Source organism: Molossus molossus, unplaced genomic scaffold, assembly GCF_014108415.1.
Source record: "Molossus molossus isolate mMolMol1 unplaced genomic scaffold, mMolMol1.p scaffold_m16_p_17, whole genome shotgun sequence".
In the NCBI taxonomy this organism is placed as follows: domain Eukaryota; kingdom Metazoa; phylum Chordata; class Mammalia; order Chiroptera; family Molossidae; genus Molossus; species Molossus molossus.
In genome coordinates, this window is record NW_023425352.1 from 33576797 (window position 1) to 33602246 (window position 25450).

A 25450-nucleotide genomic window follows, 5' to 3' on the forward strand; every position below is an offset into this window, starting at 1 on the left:
GGGAACTACACAAATGCATGGACCTGAGGAGGTAAAAATCACTGGAGGGGTCACCTTCAGGTCTGTGTGCCACATTGTTATCATGAAAACTTGCTTGCTTAGGAAAAGGTAAGTGTATTTAATTTTAGAAATATTCCTCCATCATTCTAATTAGGTCTTGGTAAATTTCCTGGGGTGCATCCTGTCCCAGGTAAAAATCCACATGATTGTAGTGTGGAATAAATTTGTAATAAATAAGTCTGGTAATGTTAGGGAGTAAATTTTCAATGTCCCTGGGATCAGCCACACGGTCGTGTCCACCACTCCACATTGCTGTTGGAACATTCATCTCACTAACGTTGTATAAGGGAGGTGTAAGCTAAATACAATTAAAGAGACAAAGAAAGAGGGGGGAAAAAAAAGAGTTTTCATGAAAAATCACATTATAGAAGTAACAATATCAGTTTTTAAGCATGCACTTTAAATGTTAAAAATGTGCAATTAGGATACACTTAATGATATGTAAACATTAAAATGTTAAATTTACTTGAAAATACTTTAGTGCAATAATATGAATTGTAAATTTAAAAAACAACCATTGTAATTCTGATTTGCACATTTGGGAAAATAGAAAAGGATTCTAAAAAAAGGGGGCTTTTATTGCTATGGGGGATCATTTTTCCAGTAGCACTTGGACTGTGAATGTGTCCTTTTCAAACAAAATTTTGGATAGGATAAAATAGGACAAATGTAAATACTCCTCCACATATGCAGAAATCTGGGCTCAGGGGAATTATTCATATTTGAGCAGATTCTTCAGGGAGCACTGACACCAATATATAAAAACAGACATTTGAGATGTTAAAAAGCCAGCCTGTTCTAGAAAATCAGGCCTGTGATGCTGATCTTCTGGTGAGTTTTCCCTGCCCGACTCTTTCCTGTATCACCTTTCTTGTGCTGATTCAACAAATTTCACTCCCTCAGTTCCAGAGTAGTCCAGGGTGACCAGGCCGGCCAGTTAGTTCTTCCTCCTTCCGGCCACAGAGATTATATGAGAGATGACTAAAACTGGGCCCGAGTTCTCTCTGAAACTTTTTGCCAGAGCTATTAAGAAAAATATTCTCTTTCTTTGGGTGTGCAGTTGAAAGTACTGTATGAGCTAGATATATCCAGTCACCATCCTACTACTACTATCTTGTAAAGAGCCTAAGAATGCAAACAGCATTTGGAAGCAGAATTGAGAGAGAGACAGAGAGACAGAGAGACAGAGACACACACACACAGACAGACAGAGAGAGAGAGAGAGCCCTGATACAGTGTTTAAGTTTCTGAGTTAAGCACTATACTTTTTGGTTCAAAAAGGCAGTATAATAGAGTTGGTTTCTGCTACTTGCAACTGAGTCTTAACTATTACCATATGCTATGAACTGGATAGTTTTTCCTCCAAACTCATGTATTAAAACCCTACCCCACAATGGGATTATATTTGGAGATAAGGCTTTTAGGATGTGATTAGGTTAAATGAGATCATAAAGGCTGAGTACTAATGCAATAGTGGCTTTATGAGAAGGGGAAGAGAGTTCTCTTTCTCCAAGAGCACACACAGAGGAATGGTCATGTGAGCACGAAGCAAGGAGACTCTCCATAAGCCAGAGAGCCCCCACCAGAACCCGACCAGGCTGCCTCCCTGTTCTCAGACTTCCAACTTCCAGAACTATAAGAAATAAATTTCTGTTGTTGAAGCCACTAAGATTAATATACCATAGTTGATTTTGGCAGCAAGATTAGGAAGCAATGGTAACATGGACAAAGACGTAGATCCTTGGGAAACTGTGACCTTTTCTTAGAGAACTAGAAATATGCCCAAGGGACACCCAAATTAGTGACTGTGCACCCCACGTTCTCTTTGGGGGTGATATTCAGGCAGAGCACATTGGTGTAGTCATTCCAAATGTTACTGCCAACTGATGGGTTGGAGTCTGAGTCTTTACATTACTGCATATTTCAAGTATATCACCCCTACCCATAATACTGGGAGGCATTGGACCTGAGCTTAGGATCAAGTGCTGGATGAGAATGTGTAGTTATGCAAAGGTAATGAGAAAGGCAGAGAAGGGAATAAGTGCAGATTAGCACTGACCAGGAAGGCATGCAAGAGGAGGATGGACTCAGGAAAGCCTGGTGCGGGGGCCCAAATGCAACTGATGAAAGAAGAGACATGGCTTTTCTGACTCTATTGTTTTTTCAGTAGAATAATACAAAGCATACATTTTTAAATGTAAAGATAGAGAAAAAGAATACATGACAACATCACACAGAGCAGCAACAAATATTAGCAAGCTTTAGGACATAAAGAGGGCCTGAGGAGCTCCTGAAATCTGAAAACTTTATTGTAATGATTTAACACCCTGCTAAGTGTGAATGGCGGAGCCTAGAGAGACGGCAGAGCAAGAATGAATATTAAGATTAGGACCCAAGGGATACATGGTATCTTTTGGCCAAAAAATTATTTTTAACTTTCTTAGTAATAAAAAGTTGGTGATTACATTAGTAATTACACTTGCTTCTTTATAGTGTTATTATTTATTATCGTGACTATGTTTATTGCGTTTTAAATATGCATGCAGTTTACCCTCAGTTTGTTTGGGTTTTTCTTATTTCTTCCCAAAGTCCTAAGTAAAATATTCATAGCTAAACCTGAATCACCATTTTTAAAAATAGAATCTGAAACCATATGATAAAGCTAATTTGTGAGTCAAATCTCATCCACACAGTTATCTGAGTCTAACAGGGTAAGGCCATCGTCTAGCAGCTTTTCCTAAAGCAGCTATGTACTCTCGCTGAAGCAAGGAATTGGTTAATTACAAGAGTGAATGGTACTTTGGCATAGCATGTTTGTGTGTTTGGGCACCCGCTACCCCACCACACACACACACACACATAACCATAGCAGTTTAGGAGAAAAATCTGATTTTTCACACCAGTTGAAGTTATGCATTTTTACTATTGTAGCTATTAAGGTGGCACTAAAAATTTGCTTTTCAAAAAAATTTCCACATCTCCTCTGATTTGTATAACACATGTATCTTTTTAAAATTGATTTTATTATGTGGGTTTTTGTTTTTGTTTTTGTTTTTTGTAGAAAGGAAAGGAGAGAGAGAGAGAGAAACATCTACGTGAGAGCAGAACATTGATCAGCTTCCTCCCGCACACCTCCTATGGGGGATCGAGCCTGCAACCTTGGCATGTGCTCCAGCTGGTTTTCACAGGTAATGTCAAGAAATATCTTGATATACCATTCTCTGGCTGATAGTACTGCTTCCTCCTAAAGGGTATATTTCTGTCTGGTATATCTTTAATGATCCTGTATTGTTTTTCAAAAATGAATAGCAAACAACTTTCCAAAGAATTAATAAGACAGTGTTAGTTCATTTATGAGAGATGATATGAAGTCAGAGAATATGCTTTAGAAACAGAAACTATGTATCTTTACTTCTCTCTTTAAAATATAGTCTCACATGCTGACAATTGTTGGCTTTTTGTTTGTCTGTTTGAGAAGGAATAAGTATGGAGGAAGAAGAATGGATTTTAGGTCCAGAAACCCTGGATCATATTTTGTTTCTTTACTAGCTAAATAATTTTGACAATTTACTTAACCTCTATGAGCCTCGTGAAGATCGAAAATAATGATATCGCACACGGTAAGAAAGCAATAAGTAACATCTGATTTATATACAATAGCTGGCATAGTTTGAATGGGACCTATTAAGTGCTTAATGAGGTGGATACTATACAGGGTGAGACAAAAGTATGTTTACAGTTGTTTGTATTGAAAATAATACAATAATTGATAAATAATAACATAAAAATAAACTCTTGTTCTCACAACTGTAACCCTACTTTTGCCCCACCTTGTATTTATTAGTCCATTTGCAGTATGCAACTGATGACTGTTCTTATCGTACCTGTTGAAAGTGTATCATGTTCTGATAAGGGTTTCCCCAATCAAAAGCTTGGAACAGACCAGAATTAACAGCCTATAATAAAATTTAAAAAATAAACACATTAAAATGATATAGAAAAACATACATTTAAAGACAGTAAAGAAGAATTGACGTTATGTCCCATTCTTTCGCACATGAGCTAAAATTCAATATAAATTAATAAGCCAAATGATACAAATTGATCTTAATTAGTGATATTGATTGTCACACTTTTATTCCCTCCTATAATTTTTCAATGAAAATCCTCAGACAGCATGTCTTTAAATGTTACAATTCTGTACATAGAAAATTTTAAAAGATGCTGAATTGAATGATTCTTAAATATCTTGGCTTAAGGAATTTATATATGTTTAAGGAATTCTATATATTTAAAAGGCACCACTTATACATCTCCTACATTAAAAAATCACTACCATTATTATTAAACAACTTTAAACCTTATTATCCTTATCAGGTGGTCTAAAATATTATAATTATACACTCTATTCTTTTTTTCCCCATAATTTATTTTTATTTATTTATTTATTTTATTTTATTTTTGTTACAGATGTTTCTCCTTTTTTACCCCATTGACACCCTCCTCCCCCTTCCCCCCACCCACCCCGTACCCGGCTTTGTTGTCCATGTCCATTGATCATGCATACATGCATATAAGTTCTGTGGTTTATCTCTTCCCACCCCCCACCACCTCCTCTTCTGAGGGTTGTCAGTCTGTACCCTACTTCCGTGTTTCTGGATCTACCCTATTCCTCAGACTGTTATATTCATTATATTCCATATATAAGTGAGAGCATGTAGTATTTGTCTTTTTCTGCTTGGCTTGTTTCACTTAGGATAATACTTTCCAGGTCCCTCCATGTCATCTCAAAGGATAAGAGATCTTTCTTTCTTACAGCTGCATAGTACTCCATTGTGTATATGTACCACTGCTTTTTTATCCATTCGTCTACTGATGGACACTTGGGCTGTTTCCAGATCTTAGCTATTGTAAATAGTGCTGCTATGAACATGGGGGTACATATATTCTTTCTGATTGGTGTTTTATGCTTCTTAGGGTATATTCCTAGAAGCAGGATCACTGGGTCAAATGGAAGTTCAATTTTTAATTTTTTGAGGAAACACCATATTGTTTTCCATAGTGGCTGCGCCAGTCTGCATTCCCACCAGCAGTGTACTAGAGTCCCCTTTTCTCCACACCCTCGCCAACACTTGTTTGATGATTTGTTGATGGCGGCCATTCTGACAGGTGTGAGGTGATACCTCATTGATGTTTTAATTTGCATCTCTCTGATGATTTACACTCTATTCTTAAACAGTTTTGTTACCATTGAAGAAAATGTTCGTTCACAGAATGCCCCCCACCCCCCCTGTGCTTCCTGTGGGAGGTATGGCACGGCTGTCTGTCACCAGTCTGCAGGGTCAAACATCCTGCCATGTTATCAGTAACATGGCCACAGGCTGCATGTCGGAGACACCATGCGTGCCCATTTTTGCATTTTAATTTTAGACTTCAGATATTAGAATAGACACATTCATACACCAAGGGGTTCCTTTTTCTGTTATTTGCCACCCATGCCGATTTGAAGGGACAATTTGTCCCTTTACCTCAAGCACTTCATTGAATTATTCTCAGACTACTCTAAGGGTTTGGGTTTTTTTTTTTCACACTTATTGATTTAAACTTGATTTTTAGTTTGAAATTATTCCCAGCAGATTTATACTGACAAAGGGAGCAGCCTTCTGTTTTTGAGATTCTGCAAAGTTTCAGCAACGGGAAGCAACAAAGCGCACTAGTTAGGAGCGTGGATTCTAGCGTCAAGCAGGCCTGGTTTGAATCCAGGCCTAACAAAGTATTAAATCTGTGGTCCAGGACAAGATGTTTGTCTTCTGTAAACCTATTTTCTCACCTGTGAAGTAGAAATGACAATGACACTCTTCTCATAAATTGTGAAGATTACACAGGGCAATGCATAAAAACGTGTGGCACCTAGAAATTCTCAACAAATCTCTTTTTACTAATATTACTACCATCTTCCTCCCTCTTGCCTTAGCTGTCTGTGTAACCTATGACCAAATATTTTATCCCCCCACCTTTACTTCTACCCTGAAGAGGACTTGCTGTCAGACACAAGTGCTCTCTAAGAGGGGTCAGCTGTGAGGTGTGTAAGGGATTGACTATGACATTTGTACAATGAAGATAATCAATGTCTTTATTGAAAGATTTTTATGAGAATGAGTTCAATTATACTGAGTGAAATCATGTATCCAAATAGCAGAAGAACACATAGTAAGTGCTTCATAAATATGAAATTAAAGTTGTGTTGCCTGGAAGGTCATACCCATCAGAGAGTCTCTCTGTCTCTTCACCAGTAGGAGGCCCTATTTCTCAAACATCTTTTCTCCTATGTGAACATGAAGGTTTATTTCCTAGAGGTGGAATTCTTCAAAGAATTTCAGACATCCTCAATTAGTGTTTCAGGCAATCTGTAGCAGTGATTCTAAATTTTAAAGCAACGGACAAATTTTTCAGGGTGTAGGTTAAAATGCAAATTCCTAGAGATCTCAGATATATTAAAACTATGGGAAGTACTTCCCCCTCCCTCTCTCTTATACACATTTAGGTCAGAAAACTATAGAATCAAATCTGACTTACCTTTGAGCTCGTCAAATATTGAGTAAATAGAGTAATACACACACACACACACACACACACAGAAAAAACGGTAATAATTGACATCATTAATCTATTTTAATCCCTCCTAATTTTTAATTATCTCTGAATAAAGCATTATTATACACTCTGAAATGACCTGTATGACAATCAGAGGATGAGATCTTTCTGAAATAGTCTACATCATAATATATAAAGTTCTATTAGAACTGGTGATTTCCCAGAAGAGGAAATACAAGCTTTCCCTAGAAAAAGCCATTTGGAATAACCTAAGGATCAGAATTCAGTTAGACTATTTGGGAACCAGGCCCAAACTCCAGACACTGAAGACATGAGAACTAGAAGGGAGTAAAGAAAATCAATATGAGTTGACACTGATTCTAGAAACATCGACTGGACAGTGGCAGGTGCCGGCACAACCCTGCAGTGAGCTCTCTGGGAGCGCTCCGTGGGGATCTTGCAGAGATATGTGTGTGTCATATCAGAAACAGGAAGCACGTACCTGGGCCCAGTGTAGCATATTCTGAACAGATGTTCCTGCCGGACTCTGTGCCAAATAAACATCCAAGCGACTCTGCAAAGGAAAGAAATTATGTCTCATCTGGAGGCCCATCGTGTAATCACATCACAAGTAAATTTGAATATTTTTGTCTCTGTTTTTCTTCTCTGAAGATTTTTTAACCAAAGAAGCCCATCTTTAAGAACTTTCCCCTTCCTTAGCTCTGTCTCTCTGTCCTGACAAAGGGCATCCCACTAGTCAAAGATGGAAGGTAATACACCTTTTCTTGCCAGTCTCACCTGGGACAGGTCCAAGGGGACAAGAAGTCATGAGATAAAAGCCCCATTGACCTTCTTCTTCACCTAATGTTATGTCCCAAAGGACATTCGGAGAAAGTTGTTGATTGTAAGACATTGAGAAAAGATCTGAATGTTCCCTTTTGTTTTCTGATTTTTAAAATGTGGTAAATATTCTACAGTGCTCTTTGAAAGTTTGTGGGACATAATCTATTCAATATTTTAACCTTCATTAATGTTTATACTTATTCTGAATATTAAAATCCTTAGATTTTTTTAATGTTTTCAATTACATTTTATTTTTTTATTACACAAAAGAGTTATTTTTCCACCAAAGTCAACATCAGAAACATCTTGGAGTTTTTTTAAAAAAAAGAATACTTATGAGTTACTCAAACTTATGAATCAATATTAAAATCTCTAGAGCTGAGTTCTGGATATGTGTTCTAAAAATTTCAAAGTTCTAGAATTTCAAAGTTCTAAAAATTCTCTACTTAGGTATTCCTGGTTATACTTTACTAAAATAAACGTTCTTGCAGACATTGTAATATCCCATAGTCCAGCTCCTAACAGTGAGGGAAAAAGGCAATCTGACTATATAAATGTATAATGAGTAACCCCAATTTATGTTCAACTATGTCATTTTTGCAAAGTCTTTCTTTAGCAAATTTTTAAAAAATTTGTTTTTCTTTATTGATTTTAGAGGGAGAGGAAGGGAGAAGAAGAGAGAGAGAGAAGCATCAAAGAGAGAGAACATCGATTGGCTGCCTCCTGCATGCCCCCCACTGGGGATTGGGCCCACAACCTGGGCGTGTGCCCTGACCAGGAATCAAACTGACGACTTCTTGGTGCATGGGTCAATGCTCAACCACTGAGCCACACCAGATGGGCGCTTTAGCAAACTTTTAAATCATGTTGAGAGGGTGCTTTTTAAATTATTCTATTGAGTTTGCCTAAAGGTCTTTTTTACTTAGCTTTGCCTACATTGAATGCTTCCATCCAAGTAATAGGCAAGCATAGTTTCCCTAGCAAATTCCGAAACTGAAAAAGGAATGTGGAAAGGCAGTGGCTACGGCATGCTTTGCACAAACAATCTTTCATAAATCTTGCTTGAAAACAAGAACAGCGTTAATCCATGCTTTCCACTGACAGAAGGACACAAGTCTCTGGGCAGAATCTGTGATGTAGGCAGAAATCAACTTCATGTCTCTGGTATCAAACATATCTCCGTTCTAGCGAGGGAGTAAACAGTAACTTTCTCTCTTTCCCATTCCTACTCTTTGGGTCAGCTAGTAGTAACTAAAAAAAGGAAAGGATTTCAGTTAAGTTGGAAAGGACTGGACAAGAACCCCAACATGTATTCCTCTCGGTATTCCTTGAACAGTGAATGTATAGCTATCATAGAAAGGATGCCCCTTAATCTTTTGGAATTAAAGCAGTGGCCAACAACATGGCTATTTCCATATCACCTCTGAAAGTAGAAAATTGATTTAGAAAATAAGGATATCTGAGCTCACTTCCTGAAGTTCTACTTCAGTAGGTCTAAGTTCGGGCTCAAGCACAGTAAGACAAATTTCAAAACCATAGCTGCAAAGTGAAGAACTTTTCAATGTGGCATTTTGGCCAATAGCAAGAGTTGATGAGAATTTTCAGCAAAAAAAACCTAACACAGGTGGACTCTCAGCTTTGGTTGGAAGCCATGAACATGCTAATTACATTTCAGAAGACAAAAAAGCAGCAGACACAGTTTCTATGCAATTGAGAATGAAATCCCCTAACTGCTATTTAACAAAACAATTACTTTCCCAGATCAAACTACTTACACGTACCATGTTTAAGTTATTTGGGTCAAATCCACAAAAAGAGAATAGGAAGTTACTGCAAATACGATGAAATATCTTCTGGTTGCACACCTTGGTGGCAATGAATTGTTCAAGAAACGTATGAGGAGAGAACATCTTGTCACCAAATATCACCTGTAAGTTCAATTTAAAACATGATCAAGTTTCATGGATGTGCATGTTAAGCATGTAAAATGAGTGGTAATTCAAACAAGGACTGGACAAAAGATGACATCTGCTTCGTACATAGAACTCAGTGAAACTGAGTGTTCTGTTACATTTTGTCTTTGTGGTTCTCTGAACTCAAAGTGGTCAACCCAACTCACTTCTTTACTTGCAGTGTTTTTGTAACGCCCCCTAGGAAACTAGTCCCCATAGAACACTGTAAGGGCTTTGGAGTCAGGAATACCTTGGTTTGATTTTGGACTCTTTCTTATAACTTAAGAAAGTATTTCATTTCTATTATCCTGAATTTTCTCAACTATAAAATGAAAACTTAATATGCACTCAGTAGGACTGTTGTGAAGACAAGAAGTCATGTTTAAAAGCACTTAATGCATTTTCTAGAACTTCGTAAACATTCCCCAAACAATATTATTATTATATTTAGTAACTGATACAGACTTAATGAGTTGTTCCTTCCAGAATCTTTTAATAAACTCATTCTAGAGGCAAAAACTTAACCCAAAGAAATGAATCTCTACTAGTGGAATTTCAAGCAATGTTGCAAGTAAGTTGAACTTTAAGAATCCTTTAAATTAAAACATAAATTAATATCTAACCCCTGTGCATGTAAGTACAATATTGTCTTTGTTTTACAATAATTAGTTTTATAATCTTAGGATAATAAACTAGATATAAAGCTGAAATATATATATATGTATTTTTTTTTTGCATTTTCCCCTGCTTTATTGAGATATAATTGACATACAATTGTAAGTTTAATGTATACAACCTGTTGATTGAAAATATATTTTTTGATTCTTAAAACTTTTAGAAACACCCACTTACAGTAACCATTTTATTTTCAACATATTGATTACTCTATTTACTGAACAGAAGCTTTTTAGTTAGTCTTATTTTTTTATTTTTGCTTTTATTATCCATGTTTTTTATGTTTTACCAAAAATATTATTGGTAAAGTTAATGTCAAAAAGCTTCCCTCCTGTGTGTGTGTGTGTGTGTGTGTGTGTGTGTGTGTGTTTAAGGAGTTCTATGGTTTCAGGTCTCACACTTACATCTTTAATCCATTTCAACTTAATTTTTGTGGGTGATGTAAAATAGGGGTCCAGTTTCATTCTTTTGCATGTGGCTAGCCAGTTTTCCCAAGATCATTTATTGAAGAGACTATCCTTTTTCCATTGTGTGTTCATAGCACTCCATAAAAGATTAATTGACCATAAGTGTGGGTTTGTTTCTGGACTCTCTATTCTGTTCCACTGGTTCATGTGCCTGTTTTTATACCAGTACCATACTGTTTTGATTACTACATTTTTGTAATATAGTTTGAAATAATAAACTGTGAAGATTCCACCTTTGCTCTTTTTCAAGATTGGTTTGGTTATTTGTGGTTTCATATAAATTTTAAGGTAGGATTTTTTTTTTTTTTAATTTCTGTGAGAAGCCATTGAAATTTTGATAGGGGTTGCATTGAATTTATAGATAGCTTTGGGTAGTATGGCTATTTAAACAATATCAATTCTTCAAATCCATGAACACAGAATATCTTTTCATTTAGTTGTGTCTTCTTCAATGTCTTTCATCAATGTCTTATAGTTTTCAGGTACATGTCTTTCATCTCCTTGGTTAAATTTATTGCTAGATATTTTATTGGTTTTGATTCTATTGTAAATGATATTGCTTTCTTAATTTCTCTTTCAGGTGGTACATTGTTTAGGGTATAGAAATACAACTGATTTTTTTATGTTTTTATATTTTACAACTTTATTGAATCCATTTATGAGTTCATAATTGTGGAATATTCAGGGTATTTTTTTATGTAAGATTATGTTGTCTGCAAACAGGGATAATTTTACTTCTTTTTTTCTGATTTGAATACCTTTTATTTCTTTTTCTTGTCTAATTGCCCTGGCTAGGAGTTCCAGTACTATGGTGAATAGAAGTGGTGAGAGTGGGCAACCTTTTCTTGTTTCTGGTCTTAGAGGCAAGGTGTTTAATTTTTCACTGTTGAGTATGTTGTTAGTTATGGGTCTGTCATATATAACCTTTGTTACATTGAAGTATATTTCTTCTATACCTAATTTATTGAGCATTTTTATCATGAAAGAAAGTTTAACTTTGTCAAACTCCCTTTCCACATCAATTAACATGATCATTGGATTTTTATACTTCATTCTATTAAAGTGGTGTTTCACATTTATTGATTTGTGTATGTTGAAACATCATTGCATACCACAGATTAATCCCACTTGATCATGGTGAATAATTATTGTAATGTACTATTGAATTCAGTTTGCTAGTATTTTCTTGAGGATTTTTGCATCTATGTTCGTCAGAGGTATTGGTTTGTAATTTTCTATTCTTGTAGTATCCTTGTCTGACTTTGGTATCAGGATAATGCTGACCTTGTGAAATGAGTTTGAAAGTGTTCCTCCCTCTTCAATTTATTAGAAGAATTTAAGCAGTATAGGTATTAATTCTTTTTTAAGCTTTGTCAGCTGAGGTCAACAGTGGTGAAGACTACAGGGATCCTCAGTGGCCAAAATTGTGGAGATCCTACCAGTTGTGGTGGCTAGAGTTACTAAGGTCCTCAGTGGAAAAGGCTGTTGATATCTTCCTGTTCTTTTTGCCCAAGGGAAGAAGCTACAGCTCTGGGTATACTTCCTGGTGTCAGGTTTAGTGCACTGCCACTCAGATTAGCAGCAAAGCCAAGGTCTTGGTTTTAGGTACATTCAGAACTACCACAGTACCTGGGCTGGGACATAGGTGCATTTATTTTGGTGATGGTGCCAGTTCTGAGGTGTGGGCATCTGCAGATCTCTTATGGAACTGAGGTCTGGGTCTCTTGTGCTCACTGCAGTGACTTCAGCCCAGGGGTTGGGGAAGAGTTTGGGAGACTCAGCAGCAGCATGGATCCAGAGATGACAGGGTGCAGTGGTGGCTTGGGCCCATGGGGCAGGGTGTAGTAAGAGTAGCATGACCTGGGGATGGAGGATTAAAGTCCCAGGGTGCAGATGCGGAACAGCAGCAGCTTGGCCCTAATGATGCTAGGATGAAGCCACAACTCAGGATCCAAGGGCAGAGCACAAAGAAACAGTAGTGTGGCCTCAGTAATGGTGGGTCCAAAGCTGTAGTTTAGAGAGCAAAGGGCAGGGCAGTGGCAACTTCAGTCCCATAAATGGCAAGGCACTGTGGTGGCCTGATTCCAGAGTGGGACATAGCAGAAAATGGGGCACCTGAGAACAGGTCTCACCTCAGTGACAGTTCAGCCCTTGAAAAGAGATGCAGGACTGGGGACTCAGGGCAGCTTTGTCAGCGGTGTTCAGCACTGGGAAAGACTGTGGAGATCCTTGGTAACAAAGACCGCAAATGTCCATGGTAGTGATGAGGTTTGCTAGGGTTCTTTTGCTCTGTTTTTACCCATGGGATGAAATCCCTCTGAGGGGATCCCTTTGTGTACTGAGATGCTCTAGACTGAGGAAAGGGGTGATGCAGGGGAAATGCTTCCTAAACTTTCCTATAAAGTCATTCTTGGTATTTGAGCTCTGCAGGGTTTCTGCACCTTCTTCATTATCATCCAGAATTTTCCTAGAGCTATTTTCATCACTTTATAGCTATTTATTTATTGGGTTTTTGTTTGTTTGTTTCTATGGGGCAGACATGTGTTGGGACCCCAAGCTCACCATCTTGCTGACATCAGAACTTCAAATTATACCCATTTGATAAATGTAAAAACTTAGACTTAGAATGGTTACACAGTTTGCCCAAGGTCACAGGGGGTTGAAAGCAGAGGCAGAATATGAACTTGGTTCTACCTGACTCAAGTCCTTTCACTGGTGTCTAATGTAAATTGAATTGAATTGAAGGAGTAATAAAAAAAAAAACTGATAGTATCAATAAAAAGAATTCTCTAATCAGAGATAGTGAAAGGGTTGTCTCAGTCCAGCTCTCCACTGAAAGAGGAAGCCATTCTCCAGATATGCCCGAGAACATTTGGCTAATAGTAGAAGAGAAGAGAAAGAAACCCACCCTCTCAAAGTTTATACCATGCTTATTTTATTGTCAAATCCTGTAGGCTTTTATTTTTTTATTTTTGCACAACTCTGGCTCAGATCTCAATATCTATCAGCTGAGTGTCACAATAATCCCATAACCACTCTCCTTATCTTTTGCTCTTCTTGATGTCCTTGACTCCCACTTCCTTCCATTTGGTTACCAGGAGAATCTTTATTAACAAGAGCATTGTGTGTGCCATTTCCCATGTACAAATACTTCCCCTGGTCACCCATCATTTAGAGACTAAATTTCAAACTCACTGACTTGGCACTCAAGTCCTTTCAGAATCTACACCTACATTTCCCATACCATTTCTCATACCCTTTTTTACAAATGTAAGGCTCCGGTAAAGTCAGTTACATGTGGTTTCCCATGGCTTGTGATTTACTACTTCAATGGTGCTCATGTTACCCTTTTGGTTTGGAAAGACTTCCTACACCACCCTCTATATTGAAATCTGGCCCTGAAGCCCAAACTCAAATGCCACCTCATCCAAGAAATCTTCTGTAATTCCAACAACTAGAAACATTTGCACTTTTCTCTGTGTTTCCCTACCTTTTTTTCCTCTCTATCATTATAAGGCGGGAATTTCTATTAGGAATCAGTGGGTCACATGTGGTAGCTCCTCCATTGGAGTTAAAGCTTTTCTGGGAAGTCTAATGGTACAAATCCGATCAAGCCATTTCTTATCCTTTCTTATCCTTAAGCCATTGCTTATCCTTCACTGGCTTCCCATCACCAACAGAACAAAATCTAAACTCCTCAACATGACGCAACTGATTTCCATTTACTTTCCATTCCCCTACTCTCCCCTTAGTCAAGTCCCCCACGACTCTCACTTGCACCCTCATTTTCAGTCATATCCATCTTCAGCTGAAATGTATCTTTACAGACATAGTTGTTTCCTGATGCTATGTTTTTGAAATAGTAGCTCCTAGATATCTTTTTACAGAATTGAATCTAACTGCACTACACCACAGGCATGTCAAAACATGTGAAAGATTGAGGCAGAGTGGTGCAAATTGAGAAAAATAGAAAGAGCCCACCATCTCAAAATATCTAACTGTGTAGGAATGCTGAAATAAGATAGCAAGCAGTCCAGTGTTATTTGCCCAATATAGGGGCCAGGCCAGACTAAATCTTTATGGTATAAGAGGCCCAAGTACTAAGAGGGAAATGTGAGCATTTTCCATGTTGCTTGGTGGTTTTTCTGCTATTGTGTTTCTCAGTTGTACAGGTATGGAATTGACTCACCACATGCTAATTTGCTTATCTCTTGCCAACCAAACTCCCTGGCTTCTATAAAAATTGTCTCAGTTTTATCTGTTTTAATTGAAAACAATGATTTCAATTATATACCATGATTACCTTTTGTCTGCTGTGGAGAAGCCCACATTAATATGCAACAGAAAAACACACCAATACACATAGACCAATTCTCCTCGACTGAGTAAATGATTAGCTTAGTTAGCTGTCAGCTAGCAGAAAATTTTGGGGTCAAAGACCATGCCATCTGTTCTTGCTGTGATCTCAGCTGCTATGCTATACTGCCCCTCAGAAACCTAGGACTAATGGAGAGAAATTTAATACTAGGTTAAACAAACCAATTACTCAAATGGGCATTTTCTTTATGTGCAATTGAGGAATGATATACATGAGTGAGAAGACATTGGTGAAGACAATAGGATAGAAGGGCATCAGAGTGAACCCCTGAACCCTACTGGCAAAATTGCACATCATCAGTAAACCCACGTGGACACCTCCAGGACTTTTGTAAAATGTCATTTGGTTTTCTTCTATTGAAATCAGTGCAACCAGAGTTTATTTTAGTTACTACAGATTTCGACTGGGGGAAGTCACATACCTTGACTGCTTTTCTGGAAAGAGTTGTTAATTTTCTCATAGGACTTTGGGTGTATTTCACTGTAGTGACTGGAGCCAATGCAAAAAATATTTTGATCCTTTTTGCCAGCTCTGGATTTGTAGAGAATGCTATGAAAGCTGAAAGAAAAGAAGATACTAGTTTATACTTTTTTTTTTATTATTATTTTTTTTATATGAATTTTTATTTATTTTTTTGTTACAGATATTTTACCTTTTTACCCCATTGGCACCCCCCACCCTACCCCCCCTCCACCCTGTCCCCGGCTTAGTTGTCCATGTCCATTGGTCATGCATACATGCATATAAGTTCTGTGGTTTATCTCTTCCCACCCCCCCCACCCCCCATCCCCTCTTCTGAGGGATGTCAGTCTGTGCCCTACTTCCATGTGTCTGGGTCTACTGTATTCCTCAGACTGTTATGTTCATTATATTCCATATATAAGTGAGATCATGTGGTATTTGTCTTTTTCTGCTTGGCTTGTTTCACTTAGGATAATACTTTCCAGGTCCCTCCATGTCGTCTCAAAGGATAAGAGATCTTTCTTTCTTACCGCTGCATAGTACTCCATTGTGTATATGTACCACAGCTTTTTTATACATTCGTCTACTGGTGGACACTTGGGCTGTTTCCAGATCTTAGCTATTGTAAATAGTGCTGCTATGAACATGGGGGTACATATAGTCTTCCTGATTGGTGTTTCAGGCTTCTTAGAGTATATTCCCAGCAGTGGGATCACTGGGTCAAATGGAAGTTCAATTTTTAATTTTTTGAGGTAGCACCATATTGTTTTCCATAGCGGCTGCACCAGTCTGCATTCCCACCAGCAGTGTATTAGAGTCCCCTTTTCTCCACACCCTCGCCAACACTTGTTGTTTGATCTAGTTTATACTTTTAAAACTATCCTTTGAGACGACATGGAGGGACCTGAAAAGTATTATCCTAAGTGAAATAAGCCAAGCAGAAAAAGACAAATACAACATGATCTCACTTATATATGGAATATAATGAACATAACAGTCTGAGGAATATGGTAGACCCAGAAACATGGAAGTAGGGCACAGACTGACATCCCTCAGAAGAGGGGGTGATGGGGGGTGGGAAGAGATAAACCACAGAATTTATATGCATGTATGCATGACCAATGGACATGGACAACTAAGCCGGGGACGGGGCGGGGGTGGGCTGGGGAGGGGGGTGCCAATGGGGTAAAAAAGGAGAAATATCTGTAACAAAAAATAAATAAAAAATTTTAAAAAATAAATAAAACAATTCTAAATTTATTTTAAATGATAGCAGAAGTAGTTATATTAAAAAACAACAACAACAAATACAAAATAACTCAGAGTAAACACCATTTGTAGGGGAGGATTTTCTAAATTTCTCAAGAATGGAATTGGGTAATTCAGAATAAAGTGCTTCCTGTCCCTGGAGTATACAAGAGCTGCAGAAAGGGTTAAAATAGCCCTTGTGGGGCATGTCTAGGTAAACTCCTAGGGCCATTCTTGCTCAACCATAGTCTTTGGTATCAATCAAAACTGGGTTACACTTTTGGCTTCCTATTCACTAGTCTGTGAAGACTTGGGCAAGTTATCTCCCCTGTATAAGTCTTGGTTTTCTCAATCTGTAAATGTGGAAAATAGAATCCTCATAGAATGATTCTTTGGAGGATATATATATATATATATATATATATATATATATGTATGTATATTTGAGATAGTATTTGGCAGTATCACCATTAGAAAGGATTTCTATATTCAGCCATATGTAACATATGGATGATAGTTGTCTCACATGTTTGTAGTTTCCAAAGATGAGAGTGTATGTAAGGTGCATAGTGTAGTACAGGCATATAAAGACTTACTTTATACTAGAAACCTGACTAGGGTTAAGATATAGAAAAGAGACTGGTGGAAATGCTGTTGGCATTGTTGAGGTCTGTAGCTGAATGGGGAGCAGGGAAGGGAGTGAAGTGCCGGATGGTATTGTCAGCATGGCCCTATCCATACTCAGTCTACCCCAGTGCATCTTGGGAAGTGAAAGCACACTGATCGTGGCATATAACAAGGGGGGTTTGTAATTCTCTGCTTTCTATTTGGTGTTTTCACTAGACTGTGAGTTCTTGAAAGGAGAGATGTATACCATATTCATCTCTGCTTCCCCAGCATCTCCCAGGGTCTGAAAATTGTTTGTTGTGTACATAAATGAATAATTATCTCTCCTTCTGGCTTATTTATTAATCTACAGATTCAGTCCTACAGGAAAAGAAATCTTTGTTGTGGTCCTCATTTTATTTAGTCTTCAGAAATCAGCCCTGGCTGGTTTGGCTCAGTGGTTGGAGCGTCGGCCTGCGGACCAGAGAGTCCTGGGTTTGGTTCCCGCTAGGGGCACGTACCAAAAGAAAAGGAAAGAAAAGAAAAGAAATCAGCCAGAATAAATGGTTTCCCAATTCAGGTCCCCAAGCTAGAGAGTGCACAGAGGGAAGAAATCCCCACCCCTTTCATGAATATGGAAGAAGATCCTCTGACACTCTCAGATCACACTTGCCCCAAACACACCGATGGTGGTGCCTTGGGAGTGGCCCACATAGAAGAGTCGCTGCTGTCCAGTTTTCTCTTTAATAAAATCAAATGTGGCTGGAAGATCATATTTAGCCATCTCATCCAAACTGCCAAAGGAAAAACACAACAAAATTGTGGCGGGGTAAGAATATCTCATTGTTAGGCTTGCACTTTTCAAACACATTCATTGCAGACATTAACTTTTGTTTAATGTAAGACTAGAGTCGATTTACGATATTCTAGGTCTCTGTGACTTTCTAGAATGACACCTTGATTGTAAGAGTAACATCGTTAAGAAACTGTAATCAGAAAAATCTGATTTGCAAAGGTCTACAAAGGCTTTTCCTGAAAGGCTAGTTATATTTCACTTAATTCTGCAGCAGATTTACCAAACTTTCTTAAAAAGAACAATTACCTGGAATGATATATATATATATATATATATATATATATATATATATATATATATGTTAAAGCAAACAGATTTTCAGACCTCAGCCCAGAAAGATTGAATCAGGGAAGACACCTGGTAATCTGAATATTAATTAATCACCTCAGGTGCTTGTTTTTGTGTGTTGTAGTTGAGAAAACACTCATTTAGGAAATCATCATGTTATTTGCAATAGTTCAATGACACAACTGCACTGGGATATGGAAATAGGAAATGCCAAATGGCTTCCAGGAATAAGGCAAGAATGAGCCAAGGACCAAACAGCTTTAATGACCTTCGAGGTATGGTTCTTATCTCCTGTGAGAGTGCAGGGGTTTAACCCTATGACCAACACCTGACTCCAGGGGCAGGTTTCAGCACTGCCAGCCTACGCAGGGCAGAGTTCTTTCACTACTTAGTAAATATTTGAGTGCCATCTGTGCACAAGGACTGGGCTCACTCTGCTTATCATGAATGTCTGGTTCTCAGGCTTTTCAAATAGAACCTTGTTTCTGATCCCCTTTCTTCATCAAGTTCATTTTTCCTCTTTAATAAGAGTACCGTGTCAACTTCCCTTTGGGTCCACATGGATAAAGTGGATATCATTGTAATTAATCAAGTTATTAATAGCAGGAAAGGAACAAAGGGGGAGGCTAGCCGTTGTGGGCATGTCATTTGGATAGATTCACCAGGAGGCTATAGCTTTACATTCCCCAGGGAGCCACTGATTTATTTCCCCACAGATCGCTGGGAGGAGGGACTGGACAGGGAGAAGAATAGACACGTGCCCAGTAAAATTGGGGTGATGTTGGGAAGGTACTTGCCTGTCAGTCACCCCTGGGAACAGGTCAGAATGGGCATGGCCACTGCAAACTTGAGAAATTTGGGATAGTTAATCCCCTAGACAAAAGAGCTCTTGTTCCTGTGCTCAGTTCCCCTTGGCTCTCTTGGGACTCTTGTTGCAGGGGGCGCACTCTCTTGGCTCCCCTGTATTTGCCCACATGGTCCGTGTGGACCCCACACACAGTGGACTAATGGACTGCAACTAGCCTGATGCTGAACCGGACCCGGCTGCAACGTGGGATGGAAACTCTGGACACTGGCTCTGATTTGAGCTTCACTGAAACCCCAGCTATACTTCTTCTATGGCTGGAATGGGACTTTAAAATCCCAGGGATGTAATTCCACTCAAATGAAAACCACTCATTCTCCCATGCAAGTCTCAGAAAATCCTTTTAAAAAAATATATATGGTAAGGACCCCACACCCAGGTCCCAGCGGGAAAGAGTAAACCCCAATTTCTCTGATAACAATAGTCTTGGAATTAACCTTTCTAAAGGTGACCTTTGCATTTTGATTTTTTTTTTTTTTTTGCATATATACTTGCATATGCACACACGCACCAACAAGTCGGGTTTTAAAAACAAACATAAATGCAATAGTAAGGGCATTTTTTCAGAGCCTGGGCAGAGGAGGAAATGTTTGTTTCCTTCTTGTGAATTCCATTGATGCATTTGGACAGAAAGAGAAAAGCCAAAGGGTGTTCATTCATATATATGAATACAGTACACACTTTACTTATTACTTTGTATCTCCTTACCTGAAGGCCCAGAATTCTGGTGATTTGGGTGAAAATTTCAAGTGTTTTCTGGACCAGGTATTTCCCCGGCTGTTCCCCATCCACACATCATATCCAGCATCTGCCAGAAGAAAAGCCAAGCTGTTGTTGGGCAGGTTGCAAATCCAGTTAGTGGCAGATGCAACTAAGCCATGTTGCAAATACACAACAGGCCTTGGAGCTGCAAAACATAGGCAACAAGAATTTCACATCAACTTCCTCAGTGTCTATGAGAAAATTCTCTGTCCTGACTTCCTGTAGTATAGAAGAGACGTTAAGAGATAAAGTTTGGTGCCAGGCAAAACTAGGCTCTGGTCCTTTCTGAACTACTTACTTGGGCAAGTTATCTTCTCTCTTTTTTAAAAAAAATATGTTTTTTACTGATTTTTTAGAAAGAGAGGAAGGGAGAGAGAGATAGAAACATTGATGTGAGGGAAAAACATGGATTGGCTGCCTCCTGCACGCCCCCTACGAGGGATCAAGCTTGAAACCTGGGCATGTGCACTGACTGGAAATTGAACCAGGACCTCTCAGTCCGTGGGAGGATGCTCAATCCACTGAGCTACACTGGCCGGGCCCTTCTCTATGTCTTATTTTTCTTTTTGTAAAATTTGGATTATATATAATGAAATGTGTTGTTTTGTAGGTGCTGGAGTCAGATTTTTCTGGTTCAAAATTATTCTACTATGTATTAAGTTCTTTATAATCAGGTCAGTTCACTTATCTGCATAATGGGTAATAATAACATGTTATCTCACAGTGTAGTCATAAGAATTAAATTAAAAATAAAATATCTAATAGACTATCCAGCACAATAAGTATTTGCTATATTATTATTTATATTAATAATAATTAATAGCGGTCATAGTCCATAGTCTCTCTCTGATTGCAGTCCTCAGGCAGCTTCTCATTGCAGAGGTAACTTCTCATCTCATGCATTTTGGCAGCTACCTGGCAGAGATCATAAGACAAAAGTTTGTGGGAACAAAGCTCTCATAAGTATTTATAAAGAAAATAGAGTTGTTTGGGGGAATGGGTGGTTCTATTAAGTGAACACCATTCCATCTCTCCTCTTTGGGAGTTTGTTATGTAACACTCCAAAGAAGAAAGGAAGCTAAAAATCAGAAAAGAAAGTAAAGAGTTCCTGCCACACAGATTTCTCTTTTCTCTACAGATATCAACCTATATTGCAGGGAGCTAGAAATTGCTCTTGAATTAAGTTTATGCATAGTACTAATAGGGTCAGATTAACTTAAAAAATAAAATCCCGCTGACTTGGGAGGACTGATTACAACTGATATAATACCAGTTAGAAAGCTACTGAAGTAGCAGAGGCAAAAGATGATAATGATGTGTAAGCCTATTCTTGGGCGATATTAAAGCTGAGAGAATCTGCAGATCAGAAAGAAACAAACGTGAAGAAGAAAAGGCTAAATAAACAGTGTCTATGAAAATGCTTTAAAAACCCCAGAGGGTTATACAAATGAAAGAGAGTTGTAGAGGTGGAGGTGATGATTTTTCCTCCTGTAATGGAAGACGCTAGACTCTGTTTCAGAACAAAAGCTGCTTTGCTGCTATCAGCACATCTAGGAATCTCCACTTTAGACTTTATCCCTTTGATAACAAAATAAACCCTACCTGTTCTTGGACATCCTCTCCCATGAGGAATCCTGTAAATTCCAAGGACATAACCATCTTTGGTCACAACATCATACTTTTCATCAGGATAACCCCAGTAAGAAATAATCTGGCTCTGAAAAGAGGAAAAATATATATATATATACTTATGATATAATCTCTTGATTTTTATACCTGCATTGCAATATAGCACTTTCAGTCACAGTCCACTCTGCCACTCTTCCTGTGTTGAGACAGAGTAAAGCAGGAACATCAGGGTAACTTGAGGAAAGTTTTAAAAGGGGGATGGATGGATGCATGCAGGGGCATGGGTGTGGCAAGGTTGGGTGACTATACACTCCGGTTTTCCTGGCCTAGTATTATTACTACACCTTAGCTCATTCTCAAAATGTTTTGACAAGAAATTATGTAGTTACCTAATGAGGGAAACCACTGATGACTGTGTAGTACCCTAAGGCTAGTATCAAGGGAGCTGTTACCAACCTTCTGCGTTAAAGGAGATGAGAGGAAGTGGTTACCAGAATCAGAACAGAAAGTCAGGAAGAGAGGGCCACATTGAGAGGAGCTGTGACCTTTAGCAGAGGGAGACAGCCTGCCTGCGGTGACCTCCAGGGGAATAACTCTCTGATTTCACTCTCCTCCTTCCTTTTGATGTCCTGCTCAAGGTTTCCATTAGATGAACTGAAAAGAAAAACAAAGTTCAAGGTCGCTGGCTGACCTAGTTCTTCTTACAGATCAACCTCTTGGACAGAGAAAACGGTGTAAAAGAATACAGAGTGCATCTAGAGGGGGAAACAGAAGATACATCAACCACAGCTATACAAGGGAGAGGGGAACTATTTATTTATTATTTGCATAGAAGATGGTTCATATCTTCTGTTTTATTAATCTTAATAAATGACCTTTCAGATAGAATTTTACCGTTTTTTGTTTTTTTTTTGCAGTTGAGAAAACTAAGTTTCAGGAAGATTTCAATCTATCTGAGACTGTAAAACTAGGAAATATAAAGACAAAATTAAAGCCAAGGTAAGCTTAGCTCCAAAGCATGCCCTTGCCACAAAATTATGCATTTGCCCATGCCAGGCACACAAGGGGTGGTATATACATGATGAGGCCATATGAAGCAGTGGTTATGAGCTCTGACTCTGGACATTAACAGCATGACACTGAATTCTAACTCTTCCTCTTAGTAGCTATGGAATTTTTGGAAAGTTACTTAACCTTTCTGTGTCTCATTTTCCTCCACTATAAAATAAGGATAATAAGAGTAACTTTTCACAAACTTGTCATGAGAATTATACATAAAGAATCTAGCCCTGGCTGGTTTGGCTCAGCGGTTAGAGCATCAGCCTGCGGTCCTGAGAGACCCGGGTTCGGTTCCCGCTAAGGGCATGTACCTTGGTTGCAGTTTGTCCCCGGCCCTGGTTGGGTCGTGCGGGTGGCAGCCACTTGATGTGTCCCTTTCACATCGATGTTTCTCTCTCTCTCTCTCTCTTCCTCTCTCTCCCTCCCACTCTACCTGAACAAAAAATGTCCTCGGGTGAGGATAAAAAAATAAAAATAAAAGCCCTGGCCGGTTTGGCTCAGCGGTTAGAGCGTCGGCCTGTGGTCCAGAGAGACCCGGGTTCGGTTCCCGCTAAGGGCATGTACCTCGGTTGCAGTTTGTCCCCGACCCTAACAGTGCCTGGTGCAAAGTAAGTGCTATGTAATGTTTATTATTTTCATTATCACTATAGAATAATTGAGAGGCAAAAAGGATTTAGACCAGGAAAAGAAAATGTGTGCCAATATGGGAGGAAAAGAAAAATTTGGATTAAGGATATATATTCATAGACTGTGAGTTCAGCAGTGTGGTAGAAGGTTAGGGGTACCTGCTGGATAGGTTGGAGAGAGAAACCAGAAGAGACACTAATTTAAAAACTTTGACAGTGCCATCCTTAAAGTTCTAATATAAACAGGTGTGAATGAGGACATCAGTAGTGTACAATGTACATAGGAGTATGGAGTGTGCCATTAGAATAAATCCTCCAGTAGACATTGGTCATTTGTCTTTGTGTGTGTGTGTGTGTGTGTGTGTGCCCAGCACTATTCCCCTCTACCACTCTATTCTATTCCATTCTGCTTCTGGAATGAATTCCTGTGTGTTAAGATACTTTGGGTGAAAAACAACCAAAACTAAAAAATAAAGAAAAATTACAATCTAAAACCAATTCTGGCTTACTATACTAAAAGACTACACTGATAAAGCTCACAAATCGCAGAAACTGCTCTAAAAAAAACCTCAGGAAGAACTCAAGCATACTCTGTAGAGACCATCAGTCTGAACTCATGAACATGTTCTTCAGTACGCCACCATCAGATGCTAACTTAATTACCAGGAGAGGGAATATTACTGCCCCAACTTGTATCAGATCTTTCAACCCTTAGATTAGTTAGCTGTGTCAGGGAAAGGGGGAGGAGGCACAGATTCAGTCCATTTAGAATTGTTGAAAACTAGACAAGCACATCAATAATTATGAAAATGATAATAACTTAGTAATTCCTTATTTTTTTTTTCCTTAATGAATGACTTACAATATTCATATGGGCTTCAGGATTTGTGATGCTTCCTTTCCTGTGATAACCATATAGTGGTCCAAGAAGAAGCATCCAGCATGCTGCTGCTAAAAGCTGCCACATTTGGGGTCTGCCTGGGAATGAAAACATCAATATATTTGTCATCAAAGAGAATTCTAAAAGTGAAATTTGGTGTAATATTCTGTAACACTGCTGTGGGAGGGAGTAGAAACATACTTCTAGTTGTGCTTTAACAGGTAATATACTTAATGATTCAAGATTCATCCCATGAAAAATCTAAAATGGTAACTTTTTCATAAGGAAAGAAGAAAGGAAGAAACCAACATCAATGAACTGGGCAGTAGGTAATTGGACAAAAGAAGGAAATGTATAATTTTCAAAAAAAATATAATGGCCAATATATTAATCAAAGCAGATTTAATAACTCTATTTATCAGATAAATTTGTATTTTTCTTCTGATGGTGGGAGTGAGCATTGTCACAGACTTCATGGAAAGAAATTTATTAACATGTCTTGCAAATTTAAAAATATTCATACCCTTCACTCAGTCATTCTATTTTCAGGAGTCCATTGAAAAGAAAAATAACATATGTAATTACCGTGTATAAAATTATTCCTTATATCTTAGAATAGTGAAATTTGCCAAAACAATAGAATGGTAGAATAAATTATGAGTGAGCAAGAATGGAATTATTTAGAAAACAAGTATTATGTTTGTGTGTGATATGTGAAATTCCTATTATATAATCGTAAGAAAAAATGTAAGTTGTATGTATGTTTTAACTCATGATAAAACAAATTGTAATGAGAGGAAAAAAACAGCACAATGTTATTATGGTTATGTCCAAGTGGTGACTATTTGGGTGATTTTCACTTTTAAAAGGATTTTGCATTCTTTCTAAATTTTCTATATCCACTATTTATCATAAGAAGGAAGCTATTTCTTAAGTAGAAAATGTTGAAAATAAATTATGAAGATTAAAAAGATGACATACGTTGCCTGGCTGGTGTGGCTCAGCGGTTGAGCGTCGACCCAGGCACCAAGAGGTCACTGGTTTGATTCCTGGTCAGGGCACATGCCCAGGTTGTAAGCCTGATCCCCAGTGCGGGACATGCAGGAGGCAGCCAATCGATGTTCTCTTTCATCGCTCTCTCCCTCTCCCTTCCTCTCTCTCTAAAATCAATAAAGAAAAAGAACATTAAAAAAAAATGAC

At 38.3% G+C, this 25450-nt stretch overlaps 1 protein-coding gene across 1 annotated transcript; it reads right to left on the reverse strand.

Moving 5' to 3' along the window:
• Positions 1–124: 124 nt before the first annotated feature.
• On the reverse strand, positions 125–24379 carry LOC118632439 (lipase member K-like). Its single transcript, XM_036265554.1, has 9 exons — positions 24233–24379; positions 21659–21773; positions 20003–20201; positions 17970–18079; positions 15391–15527; positions 9279–9425; positions 7157–7228; positions 3945–4016; positions 125–358 (listed from the first exon to the last, which is right to left on the reverse strand). The coding sequence occupies exons 1-9, from the start codon at positions 24377–24379 to the stop codon at positions 125–127; spliced, it is 1233 nt and encodes a 410-aa protein (XP_036121447.1).
• Positions 24380–25450: the final 1071 nt, after the last annotated feature.